This window comes from Cloeon dipterum, chromosome 2 (genome assembly GCF_949628265.1).
Source record: "Cloeon dipterum chromosome 2, ieCloDipt1.1, whole genome shotgun sequence".
In the NCBI taxonomy this organism is placed as follows: Eukaryota; Metazoa; Arthropoda; class Insecta; order Ephemeroptera; family Baetidae; genus Cloeon; species Cloeon dipterum.
In genome coordinates this window covers 435,097-456,541 of record NC_088787.1, presented here as the reverse complement: position 1 = coordinate 456,541, position 21,445 = coordinate 435,097, and the positions used below count along the sequence as shown (strand labels likewise).

Below are 21,445 nucleotides of genomic sequence, written 5' to 3'. Positions count from 1 at the left end.
ATGTTAAGCAGCTATGTAATATTGAAACCGGTAAATGTTGTTAAAAACTACCGGTTAATAACAATTTTCCGGTTATACTGGGCTTTACAATGTGTTGGGTTGACAGAAATTTAATAAAAATCGGTTCTTGACATCAAAACAAATCTGCGAATTTCCTTTATTTTTCCCGTTTTATTAAATTCTGCAGGTTTCTTGGACGTTGCGGCTAAGAATTTTTGAAAAACAGCAACGAGAGTCGTTTTTTACGCTGATGACGGTGAACCGGGACGATGAGAACAGACGTAATTAGGTGGCTTCCGGCGATCAGCGGAAGTGGGAGGTGGCGCGAATTTCGAACGGCCATTAGCCAAGCGGCGTGATTCGAACCTCGGTCGTGAGAGAGCGACGCTAGCGCCGCCAAGGGGGCCTGGCCGTGAACGCAAACGCGACGCTGCCAACCTGGCAACATTTAATTAATTCGATTGTTGGTTTGAATTAAACGTTTTATTGGGAGGAGTCTTAAGTTAATAACTTATTTTGAAAGAATTTTATTATTTTCAACTGTATCGATCGAGTTTGTTTTGAAAATCGCGTGGAACTGTTAGTTGTGGAAGGCGGTTCGGTTGGCAGGCAGCAGTCGACGGGAGCTTGGCAAGCCAGCTGTTAAATAAGGAAATGGCGAGTGTGTAGTTGGGAGTTTATCGATTGCGAGTGCTGAGAATCGGCCGCTTTTTCGCGAGGTGCAGCTGGATGCAGGTGTAGGAGCGGCGGCCTGAACATGTCTTCAGTCACGTCGGGCAAGCAGGAGTTCATCGTGGGGGCCAAGTACCGGCTGGTGCGTAAGATCGGCAGCGGTTCGTTCGGCGACATCTACCTGGGCATCAACATCACGAACGGCGAGGAGGTGGCCGTGAAGCTCGAGTCGGTGCGCGCCCGCCACCCGCAGCTGCTCTACGAGTCGAAGCTGTACAAAATCCTGCACGGCGGCATCGGCATCCCGCACATCCGCTGGTTCGGGCAGGAGCGCGAGTTCAACGTGCTGGTCATGGACCTGCTGGGCCCGTCGCTCGAGGACCTCTTCAACTTCTGCTCGCGCCGCTTCACCACCAAGACGGTGCTGATGCTGGCCGACCAGATGATCGGCAGGATCGAGTACGTGCACACCAAGAGCTTCATCCACCGGGACATCAAGCCGGACAACTTCCTCATGGGCATCGGCAGGCACTGCAACAAGCTCTTCCTCATCGACTTCGGGCTGGCCAAGAAGTTCCGCGACTCGCGCACCCGCCAGCACATCATGTACCGCGAGGACAAGAACCTGACGGGCACGGCGCGCTACGCGTCCATCAACGCGCACCTCGGCATCGAGCAGAGCCGCCGCGACGACATGGAGTCGCTCGGCTACGTCCTCATGTACTTCAACCGCGGCTCGCTGCCCTGGCAGGGCCTCAAGGCCGCCACCAAGAAGCAGAAGTACGAGAAGATCAGCGAGAAGAAGATGTCCACGCCGGTCGAAGTCCTCTGCAAGGTTCGCTGACGTCATTCCCTTGCCCGCCGTGATCGTGACGTCACCTTGCCCAATAACACATTATTTTTTATTTATTTCCTAATGTTTTCGGTAATTAATCCGGGCAAGTGCGTCGTCGCTTTGTTTTTGTTATCTAAGTGTGCCGTAACCCAGTTTGATTGGCGATCGGCGCCGCCAAGGTCGCGCACTCGCAAACTGACGGAAAAAAACGCAGCTTTCCCTCCTAATCGATTCTTCTTCTAATCTCGCTAATTCCAAATTTACAGGCTCTCAAAGCTAATTAAAAGCCGGCGCGACACTCGATTTTAATCTCGAACCGGCCGCCCTTCAAGGGCCTCCACTGTGAATATTTTTTAAAAGGTCCAAAACGGCCGGAAATTAATTTAAATCGGGCCACTTTTGGATTTTCTTTGTTTTGATCGGCTGAATTTTGAATTATTATGTCAAACATTATTTTAATAATATTTTCAGTTGAATACTGACAAAATATTTTGAGAAAATCCCCTTTCGACCTGAAAATATTAATGATTTCTTTCAAATGGCGGTTTAAAATCAGGCTCTGAGTGGAAATTCGCAATAATAAAGGATCTTTTTTCGCTCAGCGGAGGACCGCGGACGTTCTGATTGGCCAAATGTGACGTTTTCCGCCGCCGGGACAATCAGAGCCTCCGTGGTCCTCCGCCAAGCAAAAATAGATCTGCTCAAAACAGGAAATTCGTCTCCTTAAGTGCAATAAGGCCTCCATCTTGAAGCATAATTAGGTTTTTGAAGCAAAGTTTAAATCATAATGGCTCCTTGACTGCATTTAAAATCGTTAAAAATCACTTTCAATAATATTGATGCGAGGAAGAATCTATTTTGAAGGAAATCGGCGTTTTTTAATAATTTTATTTTCAATTGTGTTTATTCCGAGACATCTTGGAATATTTTAAACTAAATTAACATTCAGATTAGATTTTTTCAGTTGAAGTTCTTTGTCTTTAAATCACGAAAATTACGTTATTCCTCCGCCAAGTGAAAATAGATCCGCTTAAAACGGGAAATTCGTCTCAAAAGGTGCAACAAGTCGGCCGTCTTGAAGCAAAAGAACGTTCTTGATCGAAATTTAAATCTAAATGGCTGCTTTGCTTAACCATGACCAATTTCTTAATTAAATTCTCAAATAACCGCGTTCCTTAAGAATTTTTTGTCATTTCTGCTTGAAGAATCCTCGACGCTCATTGGCTGACAACGCGCAACTCACTGTACGCGTTGCTAGGCAACCGCGGGAGCTGTTGACGTGCGTTCAGCGTCAGCCAATGAGCGTCGAGAATGCTCTGAACAAAGAATTCTTGCTGATTTCTCCGATTTTCGTGTTTTAAATTCTCAAAATGTCGGCCTTCCTTAAGATTTTTGTCTATTCCGCCATCTTGGAATGTTTAAAATTCAGTTTAGATTTTTTCCGGTGTCTGCATTAGAAGTTCTTGGTCCTTAAATCAAGAAAATTACCGAATTATTCAAAATTAAAATCCAAAATGGCGGCGTTAAAGATTTTATATTTTTTTACATAATATTTTATTAAGAATTGAGAAAATTAATTTAAAATGGCGGCCTTTATCTTGTCCTTTAAAGAGAAAAATGACGTAAATTTCCCTTAAACTCCCCGAATTTGTATTTTATCGTATTAATTTTGAATATTTTCCAATTAGGGCTTCCCTGCCGAGTTCGCGATGTACCTGAACTACAGCCGCGGGCTGCGGTTCGAGGAGGCGCCGGACTACATGTACTTGCGGCAGCTGTTCCGCATCCTGTTCCGCACGCTGAGCTTCCAGTACGACTACACGTTCGACTGGACGATGCTGAAGCAGAAGGCGGTGATGACGTCGTCGGGCAACGGCATCAGCGGCCCGTCGGCCGGTACCTCGGGCGTGCCGCCCTCAGGTGAGCCCTCCAAACAGGCCTCTGCCAAAGAGCGATAGAAGCGAAAAGAAAGAAAGAAAGAATCAGCCAGCACGAGCAACAAGCAACCGCAACCTCTCCTTGTGTCTCCACCAGCTTATCCACCATCCAATCAACCGATTTCATTTAAACCAAAAAACAAAAAAAAAGTAAAATATTCACAAATTTCGGCACTAGGCGGACGTCAAAAGGTCTAGTGTGACGCCGCTCCTTTGCGCACACCCCCGCTGAACGGGGTGTTGGCACGGGAGCGAAGGACTTTGGAGCAAAGTTGTGCTGCTTGCCGCCCGCGCGCCGCTCTCTCCTCCGAGACTAAGCTGTGTCTTTTTACATTGGCTTTTAGGTGGGCGGTAGAAAGGAAATCGAATCAGTTTCCCCCGTCTGTCTGTCTCTCTCTCAAAAATGCACAGTTTGGACTCTCAGTGAAGCAGTGGACTTTCTCACCAATCAGATTTCCATCGTAAATGTTCAGAGGTGCGTCGACTGTCGAGCCGACGGCAGAGAGAAAATAAATCTTAAAAACTTTATATATAAATGCATATTAAAATGCTGATGATGCGATGAATAAATCGAATTAAAACACACACAAGAGTAATTATTACGATCATACGATAATATGTTATGTTATTCTTACGCCCTAAGTTTAAAACAACTCGGGGACCCGCGCGATCCACGTGTCCCGCTAGACTAATAAGCAAGTTTAAGTTTAGATTACCTGGTAATTCGTAATGTAATTAATTATTGCCGTTTTATATGTTTGAAAATGAAATAAATCCAGAATTACTTGAAATGTCTGCGCCTTTTATTCCGACCCAACAGAAAAAAATAATAAAATGTTTTGTCCGCTAGATTGCACGTCAGGCTAAAGGAAATGGAACAAAATTCGCGGCAAAGAAATTCTTAGCACGCCCCTTTTTGGACGCTTCTGAATGGACGCTGCAGACTGTCTCCTGATTCTGACCGGCGGGAACCAACAGTTGTTCAAAAACTTCTCTCAGGATTTGATTTTAAAGGTGGTCAACGTTAAGCAAAGCAGCCATTTTTATTTAAATTTCGACCAAGAAAGTTATTTTGCTTCAAGGCGGCTGACTTGTTGCACTTTTTTGAGACGAATTTCCCGTTTTGAGCGGATCTATTTTCCCTTGGCGGAGGACCACGGAGGCTCTGATTGGCCCGGCGGCGGTATTCGTTGTTCTTTGCCAATCAGATCGTCCGTGGTACTCCGCCGAGCGAAAATAGATCTTTTTTTGATTGCGAATTTCTCGCTCTTCATTTTTGCTTCAAAAGATGATTTTCTCAATATATTTTTAAATAAAGATATTTTCGAACCAGAAAAGAATAAAACGCCATTAGGTTTGGTTTTAATTTGTCGATTCGAAGCCGTAACTTTTTATTTAAATTAATAGTGGTTGCGCGTTACACAAAAAATAATAAATTTTTGGCAGTGACTGGTGGTTATTGCCTGTGCAGGTGAATGTAATGTACAGAAGAACACATTTTATGGCACTCGTCTCAGCGACAAGGAAACTAACTCGTTAAATTATTAATAATATCGTACAGCGAGGAAAAAAATAATGAATTATCACAATAATCAGTAATAATTATTATATTAAACCTTAAGAGAGAGAATAAAACGACCGACGAGAGGGAGAAAAGTCCTAGTTGCTCTTGATGCACACCTGGCAGCGGCTGACCCTGGTGCGCAGGCTGCCCGCCTTCAGGGTCTCGGAGCGCGGCGCCACGAACTGGTCCCGCTCCTCCACCGTCGCCAGCCAGAAGCTGAACTTGTTGGCGAAGTAGTGGCACGAGCCGCGCGCGCCGTTGCACTCGATGAACGGCGTCGCCCGGAAGTCCTCCAGGCACGACCCTGGCGACGCCAGCGACTGCCCGCCGCCCTCCGCGCCCGCCGCCGTGTGCTGCCACCAGACGATAAACATTTTTAAAAGGTAAGAACATACAAAACAGGGATCCTAATGGATTAAAATGGTTGAAAATAGTTTAATTCCAAATAAAAACACTTCAAATCGGAGAAATCAGCAAGAATTCTCTGCCAGAAGAATCCTCGACGCTGATTGGCTGACAACGCGCATGTCTGATTCTCCCGCTCAATTCAGTACAACATCAAAGCTGTTTTGCTAGGCAACCGCGGGAGCTGTTGACGAGCGTTCAGCGTCAGCCAATCAGCGTCGAGAATGCTCTGAGCAAAGAATTCTTGCTGCTTTCTCCGATTTTCGAGTTTTAAATCGACTTTTAATGGATTTCTGCCTTAATAAATCGATAAACCAACTCTTTCTAATAAAGAGAGTAATTTAAAATGGTTTAATTGCGAATGAAAACACTCAAATCGGAGAAATCAGCAAGAATTCTCTGCTAGAAGAATCCTCGACGCTGATTGGCTGACAACGCGTTGCTAGGCAACCGCGCGGGAGCTACTTGCAAGTTTTTATTTCAGCCAATCAGCGACGAGGAATTTTCTGGCAGAGAATTCTTGCTGCTTTATCTAATTTGCGAGAATCATCAGCGGGAAAGTGCGTGCCACGCCCCCCTCTGTTTCCTCTGTTTGTTTTTGCCAGTTTTCTCCGGAATTTCCACCGCTTGACCATGTTTTCTCAGACGATTTTGAATCCTCTGATCAAGATCTATCTGCCAGTGTGACTTTTTCTTTGGGGAAATGTGAAATTCAGTAAAAATCGCGATTGCAAAATTCCTCTGAGAATTCTCCATTTAAAACAATGCTAACTTTGAGGCTGATTTTCTCGAAATTTTCCACGGCTACCTATGACTTTTTTAAACTGATCATGATCCACAGGACCTAATTGAATTTAAAAAATTGAAATATTACCATGACGAAGCTCCAGCCGATCCACAGACCGTTCCAACCAGCCGGACAGTCTGGAATGTTGTTTGACTGCGAGTGGACGGCCATGACGTTGGCCGGCACTTCGCACACGCTGCACCTCGAAATGTACTTTTTGATCTCGGACTCCATGACGGGCATCATGGGAATGGGCGCCGTCGTGCTGAGCCAGTACGACTTGTCGTTGCGGCTCGCGTAGTTGCACACGTTGTTGAAGTCGCAGAACAGGAACGGCATCGTCGAGAACTTCTTCACGCACGACCCGGCGAATCCTGCCACGAATCGAAATAAAATTAAACTAATTAATAATTAATTAATAAAATTGTGCTCACCTAAATCTTGGTGGTGGGCTTTTTCGTTTCCTTCGATGTAGAGCAAGCTGTATCCGTCCCACAGCTTGACCTGGCCAGGGTCGCACCTTGGCACCTCCGAGCTCTGGCTGTGTTTCACGAGCAGGATTCCGGTCATGTAGTCGGGCGTCGTCTCGCAGGGTTGGCCTGGTTCGCCAATGCGACCTGGCAGCCCGTCGATACCCTGTCGATTTTTTTTAATGAAAAATAAATCTTAATATTTTTAAAATTTTCTTACGTTTCTTCCTGGGAGTCCGTCGATGCCAGGCTCGCCCTTGGGTCCTGGCGGCCCCATGGGTCCCGGCAGGCCGTCCTTGCCTGGCCAGCCGTCGACGCCCTTCATGCCGTCCAGCCCAGGGTAGCCCCTCTCTCCCTTGTCACCCTTTGCGCCTGGGAAACCTGGCTCGCCTGCAAATCCAACCTTTTAATACTTTTTGAATTTTAATATTTTAATTCGTACCTTTGGGGCCGATATCTCCGCGTATGAGTGGAGCGATTGGCACAATGCCCTGTTCACCCTTTAAACCCTTGTCACCCTTAAGGCCAACATATCCAGGCAGCCCGCGAACACCTGAAAATTAATTTAAATTATTTTATTTATATAAAATTCGATTTTATTACCTGGAATTCCTGGCAGGCCGATTTCACCCTTCAAGCCGTCCTGTCCCGGACGACCGTCCAATCCAGCATCGCCCTTTATTCCCTTTGTGCCGTCCCTCCCGTTGAAACCTACATTATATATATTTATTAGACCCTCTCTCGAACCTCTCGGGCGGATAATTTAACACACGACGTACCTGGCATTCCCTTGTCGCCCTTTTCTCCAGGAACGCCGAACGCTCCCGGAGGACCGGTGTCACCTTTCATGCCTGGCAGACCTTCCGGACCCTGGTTACCCTTGACGCCTGGCACACCGTCTCGCCCTGGCGGGCCTGGGAAACCTGGCTGACCAGTCTCACCCTGCGGACCAGGAGGTCCCAGTGGACCAGGCAGGCCAGGAGCGCCCTGAATGCCCGGCAAACCAGGGAAGCCCTTTGGAAAAATTTTGTTTTAGAAAAATTCAACCTTTTTAATTTTAAAACCTTGTCGCCCATCTGTCCCTTGAGTCCAGCTGGTCCCTCGCGTCCGTGCTTTCCAGGCGCGCCCGGAAGTCCCTTTTCGCCCTTGACGGTTTGTCCAGGAATTCCCTGAGGTCCGGCGTCTCCAGTGTCGCCCTTGGCACCTGGGAACTAGTAAAAAAAATTAATTCCCTTTGCCCGCGAGCTGAATCAGCCTGAATCTCCTACCCCAGGTGCGCCCGTGAGTCCCGGTGCTCCCTGAGGACCATCGAAGCCCTTGTCACCACGAAGTCCTTCAAGGCCATCCAGGCCAGTGTCACCCTTCTGGCCAGTTGCGCCGATCATTCCCGCGCGTCCTGGCTCACCCTTTTCGCCCTTGACGTCGACTGTTGGGCCGGACGGCCCTCTTTCACCTTTGTCGCCTCGCTCGCCCTGAACGCCAGGCATGCCGGGAAGACCTAACAAAGGGTGATTTAATAAATATTCAGGGTCCTCGAAGGTCCGTCTCACCTGTGCTGCCGAGTTCACCCTTCAGGCCCTCCAGCCCGGAGAAGCCAGGCTGTCCTTTGTCACCCTTCGCACCAGGGAAGCCTCTCTGGCCTTCAGGTCCTTGGTCACCCTTCAGTCCGTTGAGGCCGTCGATGCCAGGTCGGCCAGGTTCTCCGTAAGGTCCTCGTTCGCCCTTGTCGCCGCGCATTCCCGGGAAGCCTGGCAGACCAGGCATTCCCTTCTCACCGTCGATTCCGTTCAAACCTGGCGCCCCAGGGAAGCCAGGTTCACCCTTGGCCCCTGGGAACCCTGGCACGCCGATGGCTGGCAGTCCTGCGTCGCCCTTGGCTCCGGGGCGGCCGTCGAAGCCCGGCAACCCTGGCTGGCCCTGCACACCAGGCAGACCGGGCTCGCCCTTCTGGCCCTTTTCAGACACCAGACCCGCGGACCCTTTCATACCCTGTAGAATAAAAAAATTTGTCATCTTCCCTTATTATTACGATGAGAAATACGCACAGGAAGGCCGGGCAGGCCCCGGTCACCCTTCTCGCCGTCCAGACCGAAGACGCCAGGCATGCCAGGGGGGCCGATTGGCCCTTGGTTGCCCTTTTCACCCGGAAGCCCTGTGAGACCCTGAACGCCTGGATTACCGTCGACGCCAGGCATTCCGCTGAAGCCCTGCTCGCCCTTGTTGCCTTTGAGTCCGGGAACGCCGTCCTGGCCCGGAAGCCCACTCAGTCCAGGGTAGCCTCGCGCCCCAGAGTAACCAGGAGGTCCCTCCACTCCGGGAATTCCTGCGTCACCCTGTTGAAGATTCATAAATCAGGTTATACAGAAGATTTTCTGGGAAAACTTACCTTCTGTCCAGGGAATCCAGGGAGACCTTGCCGACCTGCTTCTCCAGGCAAACCTGGTTCGCCCTTGGGACCTGAAGTGCCTTGCGGACCTGGTATTCCTGGCACGCCCGGTGGTCCGAGTGGTCCAGGATCACCCTTTCCACCGACCGGGCCCTCCAATCCTGAAAAATTGAGTGTGATCTCGTGCTTTTTGGCGATTTGCGTCAGGTTCACCTGCGAGTCCAGGCACACCAGTGTCTCCCTTCTCGCCAGGTAGGCCGGGTGGCCCCTGAAGTCCCGGAGAACCGTGTTTACCCGGCAGACCAGGAAGACCCTTCTCACCAGGTTGTCCGTCGCGACCTGACGGTCCTGGTGGACCAACCGATGGAATTCCAGCCTCGCCCTTCAAACCTGCGGATGGCGAATGTTACCCTTTCTCGTTTAAGTTACGTTTCGATCGTACCTTTGTCTCCTCTGGCGCCAGGGTAACCGGGTGTTCCGTCCTTTCCAGGCTCGCCTGGGAATCCCATGGGACCCTCGTTGCCCTTATCACCGCGTGGTCCTGGGAGGCCGCGGGGTCCGATCGGTCCGGGGTCACCCTGAAGGCCAGGGCTGCCAGGGAAGCCCTGAAACAAAAATGTGACCTGAGTGAAGTAAATTTCGGGCCAATGGCCGACTAACGTTGGGTCCCCTGTCGCCCTTTTGTCCTGCCGGACCCTGGTAGCCCTGCCCGCCTGCCACTCCTGGCTCGCCCTTCGCACCAGGTTCTCCCTTGAAGCCGGCGGTCAGGTCCAATGGCGGGCAGACTCCTGGCTCACCCGGAGGACCGTCTTTTCCTGGAATTCCTTTGTCTCCTGGCGGGCCCTCGGCACCCGGCTCTCTGGAGCAGGATTATTAATCTCCCTGGAAAACTCAGGAGAATAGTCCGTACCCTGGCCTTCCGATAAGGCTGAAGCCTTTCTCGCCTTTCACTCCGGGGATTCCTGGCCTTCCGCTCACTCCATCGTTGCCAGGGAAACCACGTTCACCCTGAAATTTATTTTAATATTTTAAATTTGGCGCCTTGAAATTGAGAAAACTGCGCCGTCGTGCAGTCGAGCGGCGCAGGTTGCATATCTGACAGGTATTTTTAGCGATTTACGCCTTTTTTAAAGGCATTCGATGAAAATAAGAGAGAGACCAACCTTGTCGCCTTTCACGCCTGGAAAGCCGATGGTACCGGGCAGGCCTGGCAGGCCGGCGAATCCCTTGTCCCCCTTGAAGCCAAGTGGACCCTGAATGCCAGGGTCACCCCTGTCTCCCTTGATCTCCTTGATGAAGCTGCCGTCGAGGATGGCGTCACGACCTGGTGGTCCTGGCGCGCCGATGTTTCCTTGAATGCCGTCCTTGCCCTGCGAAGAGCGTAGTTAGGCCACTCAGGGTCGCTTTCAGGGTAGGAATACTCACTGGTGGACCAGGATCACCGGTCACTCCTGGGTTTCCGGTGTCGCCCCGCTCGCCAGGGTAACCGCGCTCTCCTGAAGGTCCTCTGGCGCCCTGGAGCCCAGGGAAGCCTTCGCGGCCCTCGGAGCCCTTCTCACCCTTGTCGCCAGGTCTGCAGTCGGAGCAGCGGCCGCCGATTTCACCTTTGTCGCCCTGAACACCCGGAAGTCCCGGCTGGCCAGGTCGTCCGTCCTTACCGGCGTCGCCCTTCCGGCCAGGTACGCCAGGGTTGCCCGGTGTTCCTAGCAAAGAGTCGCCAGGCGCACCCTGACGCCCTACGAAACCCTGTGAAAAGAATCGTCAGGTTTTCTCCCATCTCCACCTTTTAATTTTACCTTTTCACCCTTGTCACCCTTTGGTCCGTCCCTTCCTGGAATTCCGTTCTTGCCGGGCGGTCCTTCGATGGACTGTCCTCGCTCACCGGGGGCGCCCCTGAGTCCTTGCGGCCCAGGAAGACCCTGGTAGCCCCTGGGGCCGGGCTGGCCAGGGAAGCCTTGGAGTCCTCCTTCACCCTTGCTGCCTTTCTCGCCAGGGAAACCCTCAGGGCCGTTCTTTCCTGGCTCGCCCATGCCACCCTTGGGCCCTACGGGACCTCGTGGGCCCGGATCACCTGGGAATCCATCCAGTCCTTTCGGTCCAGGGGAGCCAGGGTAGCCGCGAGGGCCGGGAAGTCCCTGAGGACCCGGTGTCCCTTTTCCGCCCTGCAGAGCAGTGGTAATTTTTTTGAAAGGGTTATTTAACTCTCAACTCACCCCTGGAGGGCCTGGAGGACCCCGAAGACCCTGCTGTCCCTCCCCGCCATCGCGACCTGGCTCGCCCTTGAGTCCAGGTCGGCCCGGCAGACCAGGAATTCCCTCATTGCCACGGTCACCTTTCATGCCCTGAACTCCAGGAGGTCCAGCCAAACCGTCTCGACCCTGAAACCGTCACCTTGTGGTTAACTGGCGACTGCCGAAGATTCCCTTACCCTGGGACCTGGTGGCCCTGGGAGGCCCTTCTCGCCCTTCATGCCGATCTCGCCAGGGTAGCCGGGATCTCCTTGTCGGCCCTGGGATCCTGGGAAGCCCTGCAGGCCAAGTTCACCCTGAAACACGAGAAATGTTAAAATGGGCTCAAAGGTGGATGGAGAGGAAACTGACCCTGTCACCCTTGTCGCCGTGGTCGCCGCGAGGTCCGACCGTGATGTTGTTTCCTCCGCCGCTCCTGCAATTCAAAGCCGAATAAGGGCAGACCTGGCGAATTAAAAATTAAATTCTCACGGTTCCTGGGTGGAGTAGCCAGGCGGACCAGGGTCACCCTTGTCACCCTTCGTTCCAGGTTCGCCTTGGAAGCCGACGCCCATCTGTCCTTTCAGTCCGGCTGGGCCGCGAGGACCGACCGGACCCTGAGGAAATTAAAAGTTTTAAACAGGAGGGAAAAAGGTGACGAAACTCACCAAGGGTCCGCGTTCACCCTTTGGACCAGGGTAGCCCGGCACTCCGGACGCGCCCTGAGGCCCGCGCGTGCCCGCGAATCCGTCACGACCTGTGCATAAAATAAATAAATTGGACAGGTCGCTAGAAAAAGGGGGAAAACGGACCTGGTTCTCCTTTCTGGCCCTTCGGGAAGACGCCGCTGTAGGCAGGTTCGCCCTTCTCACCCTTGGAGCCTGAGACTCCGGGCAGACCTCTTGGCCCCTGCTCGCCGTTGAGCCCCGGCAGCCCTGGTTGGCCCTGTCGTGGGGAATTTGGCCGAGTTAAGCGAAGATCACGCGCGCCGCGATGGCGACGAGGAGGAAGAAAGGGCGCCGAGAGGTCACGCCATTACGTCACGCGTGGGCCGAGCGAACATTCATCTCGAGTTTCGCCCTTTGATCTAATCTGCGCGCTTAGTTCTTCCTCCTCGGATCGCCGCTTAATTGCAAACAGCTGTCAAACAACTCACGTCGGTGCCGTTGCAGCCGTCCAGCCCAGGCAGACCCTGCGAACCCGGCGGACCCTGCACCCCCGGAACGCCGTTGATGCCTGGGAAGCCTGGCATGCCCATCTTACCCTGAGAATTGTTAATTTTTTATTAATTCGGATAAGAAGGAGAATAAGGTTTTATGTACGGACCCTGTCTCCTTTGGGGCCGCGAGGGCCCTGCGGTCCTGAGTCACCTTTGTCGCCCTTGGGCCCCGGCAGGCCCTCCATGCCAGGGTAGCCCTGCTGTCCCTTCTCGCCCGACAGCCCTGACAGGCCCGGGGGACCCTGAAATCATTTTTACCAGATAGAAAAATAAGTTTTTTTTCAATTTTATGGGCTTAAAACCTTGAAAATTCTAAGAAATAAAATAATTAAAATAAATTCAAGGTCGTCTTGGGCCGGTTTTAACCAGTAAACCGTGTTTTTTGGCGCCGTGATTATTTTTGAAAGTGAAAAATTGTGTCAATACGGACCATTGAACCTTTTTCTGCGTAGCATCTGGGACCGCCTCCGCCGCACAGCTCGCGCAGATTCGTTTGTCTGCTGCTTCTCCGAGTCGCCTCTGACGAGTTGCTCTGCAAACAATCGAGAACAAAATGAGACAGTGCCAACCAACGCTGCCGCTGCCGAATTTAAAATTAAATTATTTGTATTATTTGCGCGCTGCCTACGCAGTGTCAAATGAATTCGCTCGCCTCCGCCATCTCGCTCGGCCGCAAACAAATTCGAGCCGCCGCGCAAACCGCATCCCGGCCGCCGAAACCCTGCTGTCGCTCGCCGAGAAAAAGAAAATAAGCGAGGATCAAGTGATGCGTAAGTCAGCAACTAAACGAACAATTTTTTTTTTACTGAATTTAGTGCCTGGTTAAAGAGCGAAATAAAAAACTGCCAGTCACGCGCAATTGAAGGGAGCTGCTCTTCGACAAAGAGCAAATAGAGAGGAGAAATAAAACAAATTTTCGCTGCGGCGAGGAAGATGAAAGAGCGAGACCACCGCGGCGTGCATTTTTTAATTTTTTTCTGTCGAGAAACGCGATATGCGAAGTGAATGAGCGCGATGCTGTCATTGGACGCGTGATTCATGTAAACAATGATGTCACTTTTCGTGCAAAGAGCACATGTGCACTTTCACAGTGTATGAAAAGAGCTGAAGAAAAGGAGGAGAAGAGAATGCATCGTAAATCATGCAACCTCTTTTTCCATCTGCTCCGTTTGTTCCAGAATATATAAAATAAAGTGTAGCATGTGTGTGAGTCGGATTCGCGCGCCGAGCCGTTGTTTCCCAACTTCCGCCGCCAGATAACAAAATTATTGTACGCGTCTAATCGCGAGAGCAACACTCAATGAGAGCAACTTCATTCAACGCGCCTGCTGCTCCTTTGTTTTTTTGTTCTCCAGTCTAAACAGTTGTAAATCCTCCCAATATTGAAGAAATGTTTTAAGTTTGAAAAAACCATTCGTTAAAATCACTCAGGTTGGAAATGAACTAAAATATAGGGCAGAAAATTATTAAATTGGAGATTTTTTAGCACCTCAAAGGTTATATTTCGGTTATTAAAAATAATAAGTCATCAGGAACGCGATTTTGGGAAAATCAGGGCGTTCCCTGGGCGCCCTGACGACTTCCAAAGGGTCGAATTGCACATATTCTGAAAGGTCTCAACTTGGCCGTTTCAACGGTGTGCAAATCTTAAAGATGGATCCAATACAGAGCCCGTCAGGCGTCGTTAAAGTGGCTGCAAAATGAGATTTTAATAAATTTTCGATTTTTTTCAAAATTTACCCTGACGCCAGGGTTTGATTTCTAGACTGTACAGATAATTTTTCTAACCTCGGGAGTGATTCTCAGAATATTTAGAAAATAAAATTCAAAAGATTATGCAAATTTGATTTTTTTTTAGTTCGTTTAAATTTTTTAAAAACTTTTAACAATTTTTAGCACAAAAACTTTAGATAATTTTAATTTAGCAAGCCCTGAGAGGGTGATTTTTAAAGATTTCGCTCTGATTTTCCAGGAAAATGTCCTCGCATATCTTAGAAAATTAAAGAAATGAAAAGTCATCAGGAACACGATTTTGGAAAAATCAGGGCGTTCCCTGGGTGTCCTGACGACTTCCAAAGGGTTGAATTGCATATATTCTGAAAGGTCTCAACTTGGCCGTTTTAACGGTGTGCAAATTTTCCAGATGGAACCAATACATAGCCCGCCAGGCGTCGTTAAAGTGGCTGCAAAATGAGAATTTAATAATTTTCGAATTTTTCAAAATCTACCCTGACGCTAGGGTTTGATTTCTAAACTGTTCTGATGTTTTTTTTAGCCTCAGGGGTGATTTTCAGCTTGTTCAGAGAGTAAAATTCAAAAGATTATGCAAATTTTATTTTTGTACTTCGTTTCAATTTTTTTTAAAAACCTTTAACAATTTTTGGCACAAAAGCTTTAGACAATTTTAATTTTGCAAGCCCTGAGAGGGTGATTTTTAAAGATTTCACTCTGATTTCCAGGAAAATGTCGTCGCATATCTCCGAAAATTAAAAAGAAATTAAAAGTCATCAGGACACGATTTTGGGAAAATCAGGGCGTTCCCTGGGCGCCCTGACGACTTCCAAAGGTTCAAATTGCACATATTCTAAAAGGTCTTGACTTGGCCGTTCCAACGGTGTGCAAATCTTGAAGATCTAACTAATAATTAGCCCCACCAGGTGTCGTTAAAGTGGCTACAAAATGAGAATTTAATCATTTTCCTTTTTTTCCAAAATTACCCTGACGCCAGTGTTTGATTTCTAGACTGTTCTGATGTTTTTTTCTAGCCTCAGGGATGATTCTCAGCATGCTCAGAGAATTAAATTCAACAGATTGTGCGAATTGGTTTTTTTTAATTTTTTTAACCAAAAAATGACATTTAAAATAGTTAAAATGTGGCTTATAAAAGTGGTAACATTATTTTTATTTTTTTACAAAAAAAATCGAGCTGAAAATCAGGGATTTTGCACCCTGGAATTAGTAGATTTTTAAAAAATTCCAATTTTCGTGCAGATTTACGTGGAATTAATTCCAAATTTGACTGAAATTTTAATTCAAACTATTCGAGGTCATGGTTTGCGGCTGCGATATTTTATTTAAATGAATTTGCTTGGAAATTATCGTTTTCAACCACGAATTTATGAAGAAAATAATATTTAAAAAGTGCTGCGAACGATTTGGCAACAAAATTCGCGTTTTGCGTGGGGGTGGTTCGGCGTTGGCTGCTCTTGTTGTGTGTCTCGGATGCATGGGAATTATCGAGCACTTCCGCGCGCTCGCGTTTTATCTAATCGCTCGTGCGTCAGGCCTGCGCTCGGATAAATTTCCGTCCAGCGGCGAAAGGCGAAAGGCGAAAGTGTGAAGAAAGAGACCAAAAGCAAGAAAGGCTGTTTATTTTGTCAGCCCCCGTCGCGGCCGCTGTTTAGATTATCCAAATTATTTTTAACCCGCCGCGTGCGTGCGTTAAAAGCGGCCTTTTCTCACTCGTCTCCGACTTGACCAAACCCCGGCCGACCGAAAATTAAATTTTCTTCTGTCGGCTGTCACTCAAACTTTTCTCTCTCTCGAGTTAACAACCTCCCGGAGGTTAAATCATTTTTAAAAAATTATTGGAAGTAAGAAGAGGTGTTTAAACCGTTTGTTAAATGGGGCGCAGGATTGTTTGAATAACAATCGGATTGAGTGGCGAGAGAAAGGATCGTTACTCGCGACTCAAGGCCGCGAACGCACACGCTTTTTCCGCTTTTCGACCCTCCCAACTAATTAAGATCGGCTTCAATCAATTTTTTCGATACAGATCTGCGTGTGGGAAGAGTTTTTAATAGCCATAAAATAAAATTATTAATTTTATTCGCCAAGGTAAAATAAATTTAAATATTTTCCCAAATTAAAAACCAAAAATTTCAGTTTTAAATTCTTGGATAAATTAAAATTGGTATTTTTGTTATTTTTCATTGATGCTTGGCGAGGAGAAATGCATTCTCGGGCGCGCATCGCTTCGTCTGCTCTATTTTTAGAAAGAAAAATGACGCGTGCGAGGGTGCGATTCGAATTTGAATGTCGGGCCAACGACTAATCGGTGCGCTGGAGATTTTTGGAAATTGCTGCGGCGTCGTTGTTTTCCAATTGAGACGCTGAGAGAGTGGCAAGTGGAGCCAATTAGCTTGTTATGCCAACCAGCCAATTGGCTGCAACAATTTCATTTGAGCGGCCAGCTGCTCGCTCAAGAACTCAAGAAGCAGCCGAACGGAAGCTGCCAACGAACCGACACAACGAGCCTCTTTGTCCGCTGCGCGCGTCAAAAAAGAGCAGCGTAATTGAAACCAAGATGCACTTTTTGTTCCACGCAAAAGCAATTAAAATCAGCAACTTTGATTGCTTAGATTCGGACGCAAAAAATATAGAAATGATTCACGCGATAGCAACTGTGTCAGGAGGAAATTGAAGCCTAAAATTAGAAAAAATTGGAATGAATTAGGGAAAAATTATTTTAAAAAATTTATAATATATGCGAGGACATTTTCCCGGGAAATCAGGGTCTTGGGGCTTCCAAAATTGAAATTATCTGAAAATAAAATTGAAACGAAGAGTAAAATTCCCATTTTTCAGCCATTTTAACGACGCCTGACGGGCTCTGTATTAGTTCCATCTGGAAAATTTGCACACCGTTAAAACGGCCAAGTTGAGACCTTTCAGAATATGTGCAATTCGACTCTTTAGAAGTCGTCAGGACGCCCAGGGAACGCCCTGATTTTCCCAAAATCGTGTTCCTGATGACTTTTAATTTCTTTTTAATTTTCGAAGATATGCGATGACATTTTCCTGGAAAATCAGAGCGAAATCTTTAAAAATCACCCTCCCAGGGCTTGCTAAACTAATATTATCTACAGTTTTTGTGCCAAAAATTGTTAAAGGTTTTTAAAAAAAAATAAAACGTAGTAAAAAAAATCAAATTTGTATAATCTTTTGAATTATATTTTCTAAATATGCTGATAATCACCCCCAAGGTTAGAAAAATCATCTGAACAGTCTATAAATCAACCCTGGCGTCAGGGTAAATTTTGAAAAAAATCGAAATTTTATTAAAATCTCATTTTTTCGCCACTTTAACGACGCCTGACGGGCTCTGTATTGGTTCCATCTAAAACATTTGCACACCGTTAAAACGGCCAGATTGAGACCTTTCAAAATATGTGCAATTTGACCCTTTGGAAGTCGTCAGGGCGCGCAGGGAACGCCCTGATTTTCCCAAAATCGTGTCCTGATGACTTTTAATTTTCGAAGATATCCGAGGACATTTTCCTGGAAAATCAGAGCGAAATCTTTAAAAATCACCCTCTCAGGGTTTGCTAAATTAAAATTATCTAGAGTTTTTGTGCTAAAAATGGTAAAAAGTTTTTTAAAATTTTTTAACGATTTAAATAAAAATCAAAATCACACAATCTTTTGAATTATATTTTCTAAATATGCTGAGAATTACCCCCGAGGTTAGAAAAATCATCTGTACAGTCTAGAAATCAAAACCTGGCGTCAGGGTAGATTTTGGAAAAAAAAATCGAAAATCTATTAAAATCTCATTTTGCAGCCACTTTAACGACGCCTGACGGGCTCTGTAATTGATCGATCTTCAAGATTTGCACACTGTTAAAACAGCAAAGTGGAGACCTTTCAGAATATGTGCAATTTGACCCTTTGGAAGTCGTCAGGTCACCCAGGGAAACGCCCAAAATCCTGTTCCTGACGAGTTTTAATTGCTTTTCAATTAAAATGTAGAATTTTAATTTTACATGGCAGTGCTCTCCAAAAACTCAAGAAATTTATGAACCATTTTGAATAAATGATGAATTTATTTGCTCAGGTGTCGCATAATGTCGAAGGTTTATGATCGTGTCACTATTTGCACACGTGCGAAATGCGATAGGCTGCCAAATATTGGTTCTGGTTTGGCGAAATGGGGCGAAGGGAGCGGAAGAGTGCGGAGCAGGGCGCCCACAGGTGTCTTTCAGCAGGGCGTGGGTGCCCTGAGACACGGACCTGCGGAGACCTGAGAAACCTGTCCGAGCCTCTCTCTTTTTTCATTATTCGAGATGCTCCCGCGCGAAGGAATTCGCGAGCACAAAAGATAAAGCGCGGCAGAATAAAGACCGGATTCGAGTCTAGAATTTCTTTGAAAAATAAATTTTGTCTCGTTCGAAGGGCGGTGAGTCGCCGACCGCGATCGAGAGGAGAGAGAGAGAGAGATTGTGAGTGAATAATATTGTCTCGTTGTGCAAGCGAACGAACGAACGCAAAACGCGCCGCCTTTTAAGGCAAACACCGAGAGAGCACTCGCCGATTTATCTCAAAATAATGCCTCTCGGCGGCGGCTGAAATTTAAATTTAATGAGACGCGTCCGTAGCTTTAAATTAATTTAAAGGCCGGCTGAAAATCGGGGAGAGGAGACGGTATTCCAGGAACGAAGGGACAAAAAAGGCAAATAATTTTCCTGGTCGTCTGCTCGTCACGCGGAGCACAAATAGAAAACAGGTTTTGTCGCAATTCCATGGTGCGCCGAGCGATGATTAATAACTCTGTATGATTTAACCCAGATGCGCGCAGGGAAAGGTTAGGGTTGCCCTGGCTCGAATTCGAGTAACATAAAAAGTCTGAAAACTGGTCCAGTGGCACGTTGGATTGGAGAGGAAGGGGTTTTAGTGCGGCGCGCACCGACGTGGGCTCAATGACATCAGCGCGCGCAAATAATCCAATTCAAAGTTACACGCGAGAAACGAGGCAGAGAAGCGAAATCAGAGCCTCAATCCGACGAGCATGTGCTTCTCGGAATCGCGTTTTAATTTCAATCTTATAAGCGCTGCATTTAATTCCGTTCAAACTGCATTCCAACCTTAAACGCGATCTATTGTTCCCAGCTTAAACGGAAATAAATTATATTTTGAAATCCAATAAATTATTCGGACCTATTTAAATAGAATAGGAATGAGCCGCAGAGAGGATAAAAAATATATTTTTAATTTTAAACCAAATTTATTTGAACAAAACTCACAAAGAAAATTAAATTGGCCTCGAGTCGTGGCTTGAAATTGGCGCAACCCTCGAAAATTGCATGAATTAAATTTAACAATCCGAAACCCGAGAGAAAAAAATGGCCTGTTCAATTTTATCGTTGTTGAGAATGCGTTTCGAAGCCGCGTAATTGGGGTTCGTTGATTCGGTGTGTGGCTGCGTGGCTGCTCGTGCCTCTCGGCGGCAATAAATAAAGTAAACGCGTCGTAAAATGCGCTTTTCTCTTTCTTCTTGCTCTGCTCTGCTCGATCGCGAGTTGAAAGGCCCTTTGCCCTTTTCCAGTCTTGTGACCGACAACAAACAGACAGTATTATATTCTCTCTCTCTCGCTATCACAGCCAGATAGATAACCCCCGACACCCCGCCATTCAAATCCTGCCAAAATCGAATCCCAACTGATAAATTAACGTTTGGCGAGCAGCCGGAAATTGTTTAGGGAGGAAATATCATTAATTTTTACTTTTTTCTAAGCTTCAGATCATTTCGGGACTTTCTAATGAGCACGAATCATGCAATTTCAAGCTAAACCACACTTAAAATCGTCTTAAAGACGTCTAGAACGCGTCTAAAAACGTAAAATGTGCCAGAACCGTCTAAAACCCGACTAAAACCGTCTAAATAAATATTTGGCAAGCAAAATTTTCCAAAAACATTATTTTCTAATGCCGTGAAAAATATTCATGACAAAAATTTGAACTGTGATGGATCAAAACCCAGTGAAATGACACCAAACTTTTCACTTTTGGGCATATTTTCGCAATCTGACCCTAAGGGCCATGTCAGGGTAAGAACCTGAGGCTCGGAATCAACCTTTGGTGGTTCAATTTCCATCCCCGCAGTGTGTTGAAGTAAATAGGACACGGAAAAATCGATTTCTCGGAAATTTGATCTTTTCAGGGTAGCGAAAGTTGTTCAGGATGAAAAATTAGATCGGTTAGGGACAATTTCATGACGATATCTCAATGCAATCAAAAGTTGCAGTCCAAATTTTATCTTAAAAATTTAATTTTTATAAATTTTTGAAATTTTGAATAAAATATGGTTCTTTCTGATCTCAAAATAATTAATTGAACGTCATGAAACAATGAGGTTATCATTTCTGAGGTTTAGAAATGTCAAAAATTGATTTTTAAATTTAATTTCAATTTTTAGAAATCCCGAAAAAATGGAAAATTGTCTTTCGCACCCCTAAATATATTTTTTAATTTGTTTAAAACTGATTGAATTGTCGTAATGAAGGGTTTGTGAGCGTTTTGCGGTGGACGTGTTGGCGCGTCCTGGGGTTCTGGGCGTCGAGCCTCCTTGTCGCCATGTGTGCACCAAGTGAGCGGCAGGGCAGGCGGCCGGCGAATAAAATAAATGACTGTGTGTGTGCCTTACAAGTCGCGGCGCGAATTGGCAGCAATTTGGCAGATGCGAAATGCCGAAATCGCCGGCATTTAAGTGTCAATTTGGGCTTTTGCGGCAGTGACATCACCGACGAGCGAGCGAGGGACTTCGCGCGTTCAAGTCTCCGCAAACTCGAAATTTGGCGAAAAAATGGAAAAAAAAACTCACCTGCAAACTGTGGCCGACGCTGGCGATCGCGAACAAAAGTATCACAAGCATCCTGAAGAGTGAAATTAATCAGGGAAAGCGGTCGCGTGCGGGGTGGACGAACCTGAGAGGGTGGCGCGGCGCTTCAGGGTCGCAGGCACATGTCTCGCGTCTCGTGGGGGCGGCGGTGGCGGGCAGTAAGCGACCGACCGAGCGCCCGGCTGCCGTCCGTATGAGCGCGGCCCCCGAGGGCCGTCCGTCCGCCCGCCTGTCGCGGTGCCCAGGCGTGGAGGGGGCCGGAGGGGCGCCGGGGGAGGGGGCAGCCGCGCCAGCCGCTCCAGACGCCGAGGCCGCAGCCGCGCAC

The 21,445-nt window shown here is 47.5% G+C and overlaps 2 protein-coding genes across 3 annotated transcripts; one reads left to right on the top strand and one right to left on the bottom strand.

Moving 5' to 3' along the window:
• The first annotated feature begins 600 nt into the window (after window positions 1-600).
• On the top strand, window positions 601-4,235 carry LOC135935102 (casein kinase I). 2 transcript variants are annotated; one of them, XM_065477177.1, is made up of 3 exons: window positions 601-1,507; window positions 3,196-3,427; window positions 3,789-4,235. In XM_065477177.1, the coding sequence occupies exons 1-3, from the start codon at window positions 758-760 to the stop codon at window positions 3,797-3,799; spliced, it is 993 nt and encodes a 330-aa protein (XP_065333249.1). In that variant the 5' UTR covers window positions 601-757; the 3' UTR covers window positions 3,800-4,235. The 2 variants fall into 2 exon arrangements, with proteins under 2 accessions (XP_065333249.1, XP_065333248.1); XM_065477176.1 differs by having other exon boundaries at window positions 602-1,507; window positions 3,196-4,235.
• A 564-nt stretch (window positions 4,236-4,799) lies between these two features.
• On the bottom strand, window positions 4,800-21,421 carry Col4a1 (Collagen type IV alpha 1). Its single transcript, XM_065477170.1, has 30 exons — window positions 21,206-21,421; window positions 21,103-21,154; window positions 12,934-13,035; window positions 12,611-12,745; window positions 12,441-12,548; window positions 12,097-12,229; window positions 11,953-12,041; window positions 11,777-11,901; window positions 11,657-11,720; window positions 11,485-11,601; window positions 11,270-11,434; window positions 10,853-11,218; window positions 10,482-10,802; window positions 10,220-10,426; window positions 9,967-10,064; window positions 9,717-9,915; window positions 9,499-9,661; window positions 9,270-9,446; window positions 9,057-9,217; window positions 8,716-9,003; window positions 8,221-8,659; window positions 7,939-8,168; window positions 7,735-7,881; window positions 7,450-7,684; window positions 7,274-7,381; window positions 7,113-7,223; window positions 6,891-7,060; window positions 6,635-6,836; window positions 6,288-6,574; window positions 4,800-5,361 (listed from the first exon to the last, which is right to left on the bottom strand). The coding sequence occupies exons 2-30, from the start codon at window positions 21,151-21,153 to the stop codon at window positions 5,104-5,106; spliced, it is 5,256 nt and encodes a 1,751-aa protein (XP_065333242.1). The 5' UTR covers window position 21,154; window positions 21,206-21,421; the 3' UTR covers window positions 4,800-5,103.
• Between the last annotated feature and the right edge of the window lie 24 nt (window positions 21,422-21,445).